Source organism: Miscanthus floridulus, chromosome 7 (assembly GCF_019320115.1).
Source record: "Miscanthus floridulus cultivar M001 chromosome 7, ASM1932011v1, whole genome shotgun sequence".
Taxonomy (NCBI): domain Eukaryota; kingdom Viridiplantae; phylum Streptophyta; class Magnoliopsida; order Poales; family Poaceae; genus Miscanthus; species Miscanthus floridulus.
The window spans coordinates 29,882,184-29,893,278 of NC_089586.1; the positions used below are offsets into that span (position 1 = coordinate 29,882,184).

General features: G+C 47.4%; 1 protein-coding gene across 1 annotated transcript; it reads left to right on the forward strand.

Annotated features, from left to right (window-relative positions):
• The first annotated feature begins 2,361 nt into the window (after positions 1–2,361).
• LOC136462951 (chaperone protein dnaJ 6-like) lies at positions 2,362–6,112 on the forward strand. The gene is made up of 8 exons (XM_066462002.1): positions 2,362–2,650; positions 4,037–4,135; positions 4,215–4,316; positions 4,392–4,451; positions 4,695–4,801; positions 4,920–5,002; positions 5,156–5,246; positions 5,417–6,112. The coding sequence occupies exons 1-8, from the start codon at positions 2,375–2,377 to the stop codon at positions 5,610–5,612; spliced, it is 1,014 nt and encodes a 337-aa protein (XP_066318099.1). The 5' UTR covers positions 2,362–2,374; the 3' UTR covers positions 5,613–6,112.
• The last annotated feature ends 4,983 nt before the right edge of the window (positions 6,113–11,095 follow it).

The window sequence follows — 11,095 nt, forward strand, 5'->3', positions numbered from 1 at the left end:
TTTAGTTCATATATGTACATGTTGATACCCGGAGCTATTAAATCATTTGAGAGTGCTCAATATTATTAGGTTAAATATTGTAAGAATTTTTGTGGTAAATTGGTGATAGCTTTAGTCCTAAAATTTTATGGTAGCTTCATTATATTATTATGTGCTCACTGTAATTTTTGTAGCTTTAGAATAGACTAAACATTGGGATAGTTAAATGCTCTTTGTTTCAATATACATTAAATCATTAGTATAAATAAAGATATATTCTTAATTTGCCAAGCTAAGGGTTTATTAGTTGAATCCAACACCTTGCTTGATGAAGATGATAGTTAACTTAGTACCTTAGTCATCAGAGCTAGCTTAGTAGCTTAGTACGCGTATTGTTAGTTTAAGAGTTGATGTTGCCTAAATACTAAATGTTGCATCATCATCGCATGCATGTAGAGAACGAGTTGGCGAAGATCGTGACCACCGGCGATCATGAGTTTGAGGAGATCGTCGAGGAGTACGAGGAGGAGATTCTCGTGCAGGAGTAGGTCCCGGAGCTGCCACTGACTGACTCAGCTGACACCACGCCTGCCTAAGGCAAGCCCCGGTGCGTAACCCCTTTTTTTATAATCACTGTTTATATATGTTATGTGTATTTACGTTACATTAATTTTATAGAAATCACATGCATAGATATATCTGTCATAAGAGTCTTACTAGTGCAGGTTTGAGTAGCTGCTATGCTTAGGATTTCGGTAGCGTGAGTAACCTGCTGTTACTTATAATAGATGATTATTATAATTACTCTCATGATAAAAAGAGTGAAAGGAAAAATGAAGACATGGCAGTGATATGGTATAGGTATTAGTGGGTGTAACAGATTGTGTCATGCGGCCAACGAGACTTAGCTTGGTTACACTGTTTTTCTTATCCGTGCTGATTAAGGACCGTCCGTTACTATGGATGGTTACCAGGTCACAAAGTTATTATCCTGAGCACATACTTGCTTATGGGAGCGGAAAGGCTCGTTACACTCTTGTCGTGGGTTTCAGCTCTTTCCGGACCGACTGATTAGAGACGGGGAAATGTGGGGGGTCTAAGCACCATATTGAGACTGGGTCTCAAGTGTGTGGGCTTGGAGTCCAAGTTTAGACGAGGATCTAGACCCCGTGACAGGAGTAGAATGTGTTGGTCTTGTTTGTGCCTAGGGTACAAACGCAGCGTGTGTTTTGGGGTACCCAGCTGGGATACATTGGGTTCACAAATCGCCGTTTTCATGAGACGGTACAACTTGGCTATGGTTTAGCATCGTAGTAAGAACTGAAAGATGAAAGATGGTGAAATGGTTCTGATTGCTTAACCCTTGCTTGAAAGTAGAACATGTGCTTACCTAGAATGGTTAGCTAATGAAGTAATCATGACTGCTAATAAAATTTGACCGTGAGGATGAATTATTAGTAATGCTTTTCGTAAATAAAAACAAAACAACAAACCCATATTGGCTATCATATTCCTTAGAGTCGGGAAACTATTCTCACTAGTCGGGTAAGTCTTGCGAGTATATTATGTACCCATGTTGCAGGTGCAGCTTGGGGAGTAGCTCTTGTGTGGAGGATTCTTCTGGTGGGCACAAACAGATCCTTGCATCGTTTCCGCTAGATGTTTATTTTTATTTCGCTGTTTAATTATCGCAATCTGAACTTTGATATTGAAACACGGATTGTTTCGAGTTCTCTCTTAGGGTGTGCTCGACGAAACTGACTGATGTAACTTACTTTCAAAGTACTTAGTGTATAGTTGAAGACGAGCGTTTCCGAAAACGTGTTATTTTGGATGGTTCTGCCACACAGGCCATGCCTGGGCCGTTGGCCAGGCACGACGCTCGCCTCGGCACGGCCCGCGTGGCGCGACGTGCTATGACCGGCCGACTCTCTTTAGGCCGTGCCTGGCACGGGCCGGCCCGTTGGCCATCTATAGTCAAAACTAAAAAAGTTTAATTTCTTGAGGCGCAATGTGCGTCTAATTTTAGACCGAGAGGGAGTGTACAATATATTTGCTAGTATTCTCTTCGTTTTTTATTATATGTCGATCATATTAGCTTCGTTCTGAGTCAAATATTTATATCTTTGACTATCGATTTCAAGTAATTTATACGAATTTATGCCATAAAATTTATGTTTTTATAGATTCACTAGGGGAAATATTTTTATAATATATAATTTATATGTTGTGAAATTATAGATTTTTTTTTAAAAATAGTTGGCTAAAGATAGTAGCGTTTGACTTAGGACAAAGTGAGTTGTAAAAAATAACGAGGGAGTAATATGCATTTTGTAAAAAATTGGAAAATACGGACAAGCGACATGGCAAACATAACTCGGATCCCGTCCCGTTCATGGTTCTTCGACAAATTCCTTCCCGGCGCGCACACTCAAAAGGGCGGGAAATTTTTCTGCGCGCTCCCGCCGCTCTCCCCTGTATAAAATCCCAATCACCCCGGTCTTCATTCCTCTTTCCCAGTCCCCACCACCACCATCGCCACCAGTTCAGCGCTTCCTTACAAATGGGCCGCAAGGCTAGGGTTTCGCGCGACGCCGACGCCGATGCCGATGGCAGCGAGGATGAGAGGGCCGCCGCTCCTGCCGCAACTGCGGGCAAGAGCCTCTACGAGGTAAGGCGCCCCCGAAACCAGATCCCTATCTGGTATCTCGGCCAAAGTGCGATGCCGAAGGTTGCGTGCTGGGTTGGGGTTGGGTGCGGCGCTCGAATCGTGTGCAGGCGGGAGGTGTAGGGTTCGAGGGTGAGCGATTGCCCCTTTTGCTTGTCCGGTTAGATGGCTTCGGATTAGTTTTGTTTGGTGTTAGTGTTTGGGTTATGATTGCTCATTAATTTGGTGGATGATGTCCTTCGGATCTGCTTGTGGTGGTGAGAGCATGTAAGAAGAGCAAGGACTTGGGACAGTAGTGTTTGCGAATTGCAAAAATGCTGATCTGCTTGCCTCTAGTTTTCTTTTTCTTTTTTCTCAGATGCAATTGGTTGCGCACTTGACATGGTACATATGTCTCCTGATTCTGTCGGGATGCCATTTCGTCATGTGAAAATGAATCGAATCCTACAATTGTAACTGCTAAATTGAAATGAATGCTCAAGCATTCAGGATTCAGCAAAGTCACTGAATGATTACAAGTCACATTCATGTCTAGGGGAGTTGTAGGAGTGTCAGAAGAGAGTTAATATGTTTGATCACTGAATTTTCGTCTGCATCCTATCAATTTTGTCATGCCTTGGTTGACTCTTTGGTAGCATGATTGTCCTGGACCTGTATCTGGTATCCTGCTTTGGTGGAAGGAACATGTCCTGGTTTATTTGTTTATTTACTCAACAAGTGCTCATCGTCCCTGTTGTGTAAAATCTTCTCTACAAAACACTGTATTGGGAACGCCAACCCACAGATAATGAAATAAAATCAGGTGGGGACCCCCCAGACCTTCAAAAAACAATTGCTACAAGAAGTTTCAGAATTGTTAAACAATTATATGCCTAAATGTGTACAGATCACTGTGTCTTGGATGACTATATTCCAATGCTGATTCAGTGAATCAACGATGATTACCATTTTATGTTAATACATAATAATAGGCAACCTTTCTTTGGCAGCCCTGTCATTTTTTTGGGTTGCATCTTTGCTGTATTCTTTAAAGCTAAATGGCATCCATTCCAGTTTTTCTTTGGCCTATGCTGTCACTGCAGAGCTGTAGTGAATTGTTGCTCACTACTTTGAGCGCACTTAATGAAACTAAGCATTGAAAGTCTGGTTAAAAAATATGATAGTGTTAGATATACTTGTGGAAAGGTCTGGAACAACTCTTAATTGCTGGAAATTATTTTGTTTCCTTGTTTAAGGTGTAGTACTCGCAAACAGGTCATGTAAATAACTGCAGATGAGACAAAGGTCTGAACTGTTCTAAACGTGTTGTCACGAATCACTTTCAGGTTCTCTTTCCTGATCACAATTTATAATTTAATGTCTTGTTTATTTTTCTTTCATCATTTGAAGATTCTGGGAGTTGAGAAGACTGCTTCACAACAAGAAATAAAGAAGGCATATCACAAATTGGCTCTGCGCCTCCACCCAGATAAGAATCCTGGGGATGAGGTAGGATCTCAACCCTAAAGCATGAATGTTTTTCTACAGTCATTTAGTGCAATGTATCTCAAATGTTATGTGCTGCCAGGAAGCCAATGAGAAGTTTCAGCAGCTGCAGAAGGTTATATCCATTCTTGGTGATGCAGAGAAAAGAGCTTTATATGATGAGACTGGCATCACTGATGATGATGTGCGCATTTATAGCACTCCAGTTCTACCTTTCAGATTCAAGCAATATTTTTCTGAATCTAACTTTTCATCTTAGGCACTGGTGGGAGCAGCTGCAGACAATCTTCAGGAGTACTTCAGAACAATGTACAAGAAGGTATGTTTGCTTCTATGTCAATCGCAGGCTAGTGTTGTCTATTAATTTACAATGATATTTTTTAGGGAAATACAGTAGGGAAAACTCTGCTGTAGGATAATACTACCTCTGTGGCTCTGTCTCTAAAAGAATGTCATTCTGGCTCTTGTTCAGGTGTATAGCCAGAATGGCATTATTTTAGTGACAGAGGCAGTATATTATTATTTATAAAAGTACTCAGTTTATTTCAATATTTTTTCCCAGGTCACCGAGGCCGACATTGAAGAATTTGAAGCTAAATACAGAGGGTCAGATTCTGAGAAAAAGGACTTGAAGGAACTCTACACAAAATATAAGGGCAACATGAACAGGTGATTCCTTTGAATTTTAATTTCCTTTTATTTTGATCAAACCTTTATCCTGAAAGTTGTAAACTGGTCCAACAGGCTTGTTTTAATTTCTATATTGACATTGTTCCCTTCTATCTAGGCTTTTCTGCTCAATGATTTGCTCGGAACCAAAGCTTGACTCCCACCGCTTCAAGGATATAATTGATGAGGCAATTGCTGAAGGTACATGGTTGCAGTCACTGCTGTTGTTTGAAAAGATTTGACTCAGTTTCATTTATACAGTAGTGCCAGCTACTGCCCTGGTTATGCATGTTACTGAACCTGTTCACGGAAATATCCGTTTCTGAAAGCACCTGTCATTCCTTTCAATACCAGGTGAGCTGAAGTCAACTAAGGCGTATGAGAAATGGGCTAAAAAGATCTCAGAGATGGAGCCGCCAACGAATCCTTTAGAGAGGAGACTGAAGTAAGTTTTTGAGCCCCCCCCCCCCCCCCCCCCCCCCCCCCCACACACACACACACAGAGAGAGAGAGAGAGAGAGAGAGACACTCACCTGTCATTTGCATCCCTTAGGTGTTGCATTTTGCTACCATTTTCTTGTTTCCAACTGACTGTTGTTCTGAACCCCATGTCAGGAACAGGAAGAATAGTGAGGAGAATGATCTGATCCTGGCCATCTCACAGCGCAGGGCTGAGCGGAAAAACCAGTTCAACTCCATCCTCTCGAACATCATGTCCAAGTGCGACTCCAAGGCGAGCAGCTCGGAGCCCACGGAAGAGGAGTTTAAGCGGGCGCAGCAGAGGCTGGAGAGCAAAAGGGCCAAGAAGTGATAATGATGCTGCTGCCAGCCTTCTTGCCCTATGCCGAACATTGTCTGAAGCTTTAGGTGTGATCTGATTTTACCAGCACGCAAGTGATGGTTCTGAGAGCCAGTTTGAGCGTGTCGGGATGTCTATCATATCCCTTGTCCTCTGGGACAGTACAGTAGGTTGTATGGTTATCGGCTTATCGCCTTGCCGAGAGGGGAGCTTTATAAAAAGGGGCGTACCCAATGCAGAGAGCTTCTGTTCTGTGTGGGATCTAGGGAAGGGTGTTAGTGGCAAGCTTTATCCTTGCCTGTGTAATACAAGAAGATCGTGAATTGAACCTGGGACCTTTCGGTCACAGGCGGTAAGACTGCACCAGGCCCGCCCTTCAGAGGGGAGCTTTATCTGAACTATAATTTCGTAGCATCTGGCAAGTACTAATGTTTATCGGTAATGCTACAAACAAACAGGATGTCTGATGCTAGTGACTCCCTCCGGACGTATGGTGTGATGTGTATCACAACTGTCTTTTTTATATTCCATACTTATTATCATGTCTCTTATTTTCATTCAGATGTTGCGCCTCACTTCGCTTGTTGCGGCGTTCTCCCACCGTGCCCCTAACCTTGCGCTGCTCGCTCCTTGCTCCTGTGCCGTCGCGTGCCCCACCCGCACCTTGCTTTGGCCGTGTGTCGCATTGCCTGCCAGGCTGAGCTATGGATGGTGGTGGTGGTGGTGGTGGTGGTGCTCGTTGCCGGATTCTACCCCGATGATCATAATCGACTGGCCCCAGCCTTCTTTTGCCATATGTTGCAAATGTATATTTTAAGTGTTTCAGATGTTTTCAGAGGTACGTTGTAATTGTTACATATGAATGTTGTAAAAGTAGATCTGGATATTGCACATGTTGCATATTTTTTCATGTGTTTTCAGTGTGATGTTGCAAGTGTTTTGAAAAAAATGTTTTTAGGTGATTAAAAAAAAAGTTTTTAGGCATATGTTGCAACAAGTGTTTTATCGGGATGTTGCATATTTTTTACACATATGTTATAAATATTTTATTTGGATATTGCATATGTTTCATACACATGCTGCAAGTGTTTTATCTGGATGTTGCATATGATTCACACATATGTTGCAACAGTATGTTTCAAATGTTGTATCTATGTCCGATGTATGTTGGATCCAAATGTTTCATGTTGCAAGTATTTCACGGGGGCACGGTGAGTGATGGCGCATGGCCCAGGCGTCGGCGGATGGGGTGCGATAGAGCTGGGCACCGACGGATGGGGCACGGTGAGCTAGGGGCTGGCTCCCGAGTCCCGTCCACACGGAGAGAGAAAGGAGGGGGTCTGAGGGAAGGAACATGGCACAGTGACAAGGGTAGGGTGCACATGCGAGGCAGGGGTAGGTTGCGCGGCCATCCATCAAGACGCGAGGAGCGGTGGGCGCAAGTTGCCAGCGGTCCCCACGGGCCGGGCCTAGGTGGGCGTGTGAAAAGTAGGCACGAGCGGAGGGCGTGGAGTGCAGGCACGTGCCGAGGAAACAAATTGGTCCGATCTACGGGACCGTTCGACGGATCAATATTCGATCGGACGTCTAGACGTTCCCAATATTTATTCAGAAGTGAGCTGCCTGCGAGAAGCTGGTCCCAGTCCCACTTGGAAGGCTCCTTATTAGCCAGTTTGAGTTCGTTGATTCGCTATGGATACATAATGCAATGACTGCATTGTGGTCACAATGGAGATGAGCTCCTTAACAACAGGAATAGGCAAATCTTTGATCGATCTAGAGTAAAAATCATCAACACCTGCATTTCTTCCATTGCGATGTGATTGAATCTACTAAGAATTATCTACCACTCAGTCATGGTGCATTGAATCTCCCACTCTCAACTCAGTAGCTGCTGCTGCGTGTTAATGGTCAATGAGACAGGCAGCTTATATAATACTGATACAATGAAAATATTTTGCTTAACAATTTATCCCATACAATACATAGTAAAGCTTGAATCATGTGGAACGAAGAAGAAACACGAATGTCCTTCAGACCTCAGGATACAAATGTTCAACGGCAGACAGATTCAGTGACATGCAATAGTTCCGCGACTTCACTTTAGCAGTTCTCAAAAAAGAAAATAATAAGTTCATCAAAAGCAAAAATAAAATGGACATTCAGATACACAATAGGCAATGGCTGCATTGTGGTCACAATGGATATGAGCTCCTTACCAACAGGAATAGGCAAAGTGCTGTCTAGCAAACTAGCCGTTGCTCTCTGTCGGTGATCGTCACGACTAAACCTTGCTTGCAACCCCCTCTGGTACGGTGCCACGTCCGGTGGCCATACCTTACAAGTCCGGTGAGCCCCTTCGAAATTCTCGCGCCTAGCTGGTCTTGCACTGGACCCGCCCCTGTCTGATGATGCCCCGGAAGGCAATGTGGCAGCGCCTGAGCGAACCTGAGTTAGTGATCTCCGGTGCACATGTCCCGTGATGCACCGGACAGCTCCCATAAGGGTAAAATTCAGAACCAGCAGTTCTTCTCACCCTCTATGCAAGTGTGCCAACTCCCAAATATTTTGCCAAAGATCTAAGCACCGAGTTAGCATTTATAAAAGTGTTTTAAAAAACATTATTGCTGCAACTCACTATGTGTCGGTGTTTTGGACCGGCGGGCCCTCAACTAACTAGTGAAAATGTACTGCGTGCCCCTAATCCCGGATGATGATGCAAAGAGACACAAGGTTTATACTGGTTCAGACAATAGGTGCCCTACGTCTAGTATGAGAGATCGATCTTGTATTCCTTGCACCGAGATGCTTGTAGTAGGGGTTTACAAGCAGGGCGAGAGAGGGAGCTAGCCCCAGGTCTCGGCGTAGTAGCGTGAGTTGCTTGTTCGTGTGTGCCTGGGTGTCCCTATGCACGAGCTCGTGTCTCGTAAGTTCATCCGTTCGTGAGCTCGTGTGTGTTTTTGTGTGTCCGTTCTTAGAAGTGGCCCTGGTTACTCTCTTTTATAGTCGAAGGGAGGCACAGGGGCGTTACATGCATTTGCTACGTGGTGTTTTCGTGAGCGGAGGCGGCATGCCGAGCCCTGTAGCTTGTAACTGTGGCGGCATGGTCGACGGAGCGGTCTTGTCCCTAGTGCACTGGAGCGACGTGCCGGTCACGTCTGATCCTATGCGGCGTGGGAGGTCCTGTGATGGTTTGGTGCAGGGCATGGCGTATACTGTGGACGACGTGCCGGTCGCTGTATGTCGACTACGTAGAGAGCCGAGGCCCAGTCGGTGCAGAGGCCGAACCATCGTGTAGGGCTCGGTGGGCGCGAGTCCCGAGGCTACCGAGACCCAGAAGCGGATAGCCGAGGCTCGGAGGGAGCAGTTGGTCCTGTACACTGATTTCGAGGCTATAGGGACCCAGACATGACTCTCTACGCCGTGCTGTCCTTGGAGCAGATGGGGTTAGGCAGCATAGTGCCGCATGGGTGTCCGTCGTGGGCACAGTGCCGAGCACAGCGGCTGGTAACCCCTGCCCCGTCCTGTCTCGGACGGCATGGCGTCGATGTGACTCACGTCTCGTCGGCCACTCCGCTGTGTCGAGCCATCGTTCGGCTAATATCGTGGGAGCGGTTGAACGCGTTAGTTGGACGTAACGTCCCGTCGGAGAAGTTTGGTCAAGGCGGAGGCGACGGGGTTGTTGCCGAGCCGGCCTCGAGCGAGGCGGAGAATCGGTACCTTGTCTGAGCCTTGCGTGCGGGGCCTCGAGCGAGACGGAGAATCAACACCTCGTTCGAGCCTTACGTGCGGGGCCTCGAGCGAGGCGAAGAATCAGCACCCCGTCTGAGGCCTTATGGGTGGGGCCTCGAGCGAGGCGGAGAATCAGCACCCCATCCGAGGCCTTACGGGCGGGGCCTCGGGCGAGTTGGGGTATAGTTTCAAGATGGGCCAGGCGGTCCAGCCGAGTCTCGGATAAGGTGGGGGTTTGCCGGTAGTTGTCTCTTGGCTTTGATTTTTACAGGGTCTAAGCGATTTTTTCGGTTCTTGCTTAGGGGACCCCTTTTTATGGTACCCGACAGTAGCCCCCGAGCCTCGGGGAGAGTGTGAGCGCTCTTCTTGAGGTTTTGACTAGGCTAGGCTTGCGGCAGCTCCTGGCGGGATGGTGTTTCATACTCGAGGCTTCGGTGGGTGCGTGCGAGCGCACCCGCCGGGTGTAGCCCCCGAGGCCCTGGGGGAGTGGATTTATTCCTCCAAGGGCTTTTCTCATATTGGGCGAGGGGTTTTACCACGTTTGCCGAGCCCCTGAGTGCAAGTTTGGGTCGCTGGGTCTCGGCTTGGTTGCAGGAAGAGCCCCCGAGCCTCTGCTCGGAGCAAGAGGGCGGTCCGGAGTTTCTCTGTCTTTTTTGTGCGACCCTCGCGCATCCTTTTCGTTCGGAAGGAGGGGTGGAGCATGCCAGGCTACCCTCGATGGGCGCGAGCTGTGACACCTCTGGTGAGCTATTATCGGATAAGTCTAAGTGGAGGTCCGTGCCCCATTCAATAGGGGTCGGCTAGTGGTCCAGAGACGCACTCCAAAAGTACTAGAGGGCTTCTCTAGTGGGTCCCAGGGCCATTCGATTGACCCCGGGGGCTCGGTGCCTCCCTTCGGTGGGATCCCATTCAGAGACTTCCCTGCCGGTCTCGGATACGACTTAGGGCATCCCAAGCAATTGCTTGCTTGGGCCTCGGCCATGTACGGGCTCACCCATAGTCATCCCTGACTCTGTTTGTCCTGGGGCGGCTGTCAAAACCCTCGGGGGCCCAGCCTTCGAACCCCTGGACCGTAACAGGCTCGGTGCCTTTTATCGCGTTTGTTGAGCCCCTAAGTGCGAGTTTGGGTTGCTGGGTTTTGGCTTGGTTGCAGGAAGAGCCCCCGAGCCTCTGCATGGAGCGAGAGGGCGATCAAAAGTTTCCCTGTCTTTTTTGTGCGACCCTCGTGCATCCTTTTCGTTCAGAAGGAGGGATTGTTTGCCGAGCCCTCGAGTGCGAGCTTGGGTCGTTGGGTCTCGGCTTGGTTGTAGGAAGAGCCCCCGAGCCTCCGCATGGAGCGAGAGGGCGATCAGGAGTTCCCCTGGCTTTTTTGTGCGACCCTCACGTATCCTTTTCGTTCGGAAGGAGGGGTTGTTTGCCGAGCCCTCGAGTGCGAGCTTGGGTCGTTGGGTCTCAGCTTGGTTGCAGGAAGAGCCTCTGAGCCTCCGCATAGAGCGAGAGGGTGATCAGGAGTTTCCCTATCTTTTTTGTGCGACCCTCGCACATCCTTTTCATTCGGAAGGAGGGGTTGTTTGCTGAGCCCTCGAGTGCGAGCTTGGGTCGCTGGGTCTCGGCTTGGTTGCAGGAAGAGCCCCCGAGCCTCTGTACAGAGCGAGAGGGCGATCAGGAGTTCTCCTGGCTTTTTTGTGTGACCCTCACGCATCCTTTTCGTTTAGAAGGAGGGGTGGAGTATGCCAGGCTACCCTTGGTGGGCGTGAGTAGTG

What these genes read in the sequence shown, in the direction of transcription:
- LOC136462951 (XM_066462002.1), top strand. Translation starts at nt 2,375, where the DNA reads ATGGTTCTTCGACAAATTCCTTCCCGGCGCGCACACTCAAAAGGGCGG. An exon ending in CGGGCAAGAGCCTCTACGAG is followed by an intron (nt 2,651 to 4,036) that starts GTAAGGCGCCCC and finishes CATCATTTGAAG; the next exon opens with ATTCTGGGAGTTGAGAAGAC. An exon ending in TGATGAGGCAATTGCTGAAG is followed by an intron (nt 5,003 to 5,155) that starts GTACATGGTTGC and finishes TTTCAATACCAG; the next exon opens with GTGAGCTGAAGTCAACTAAG.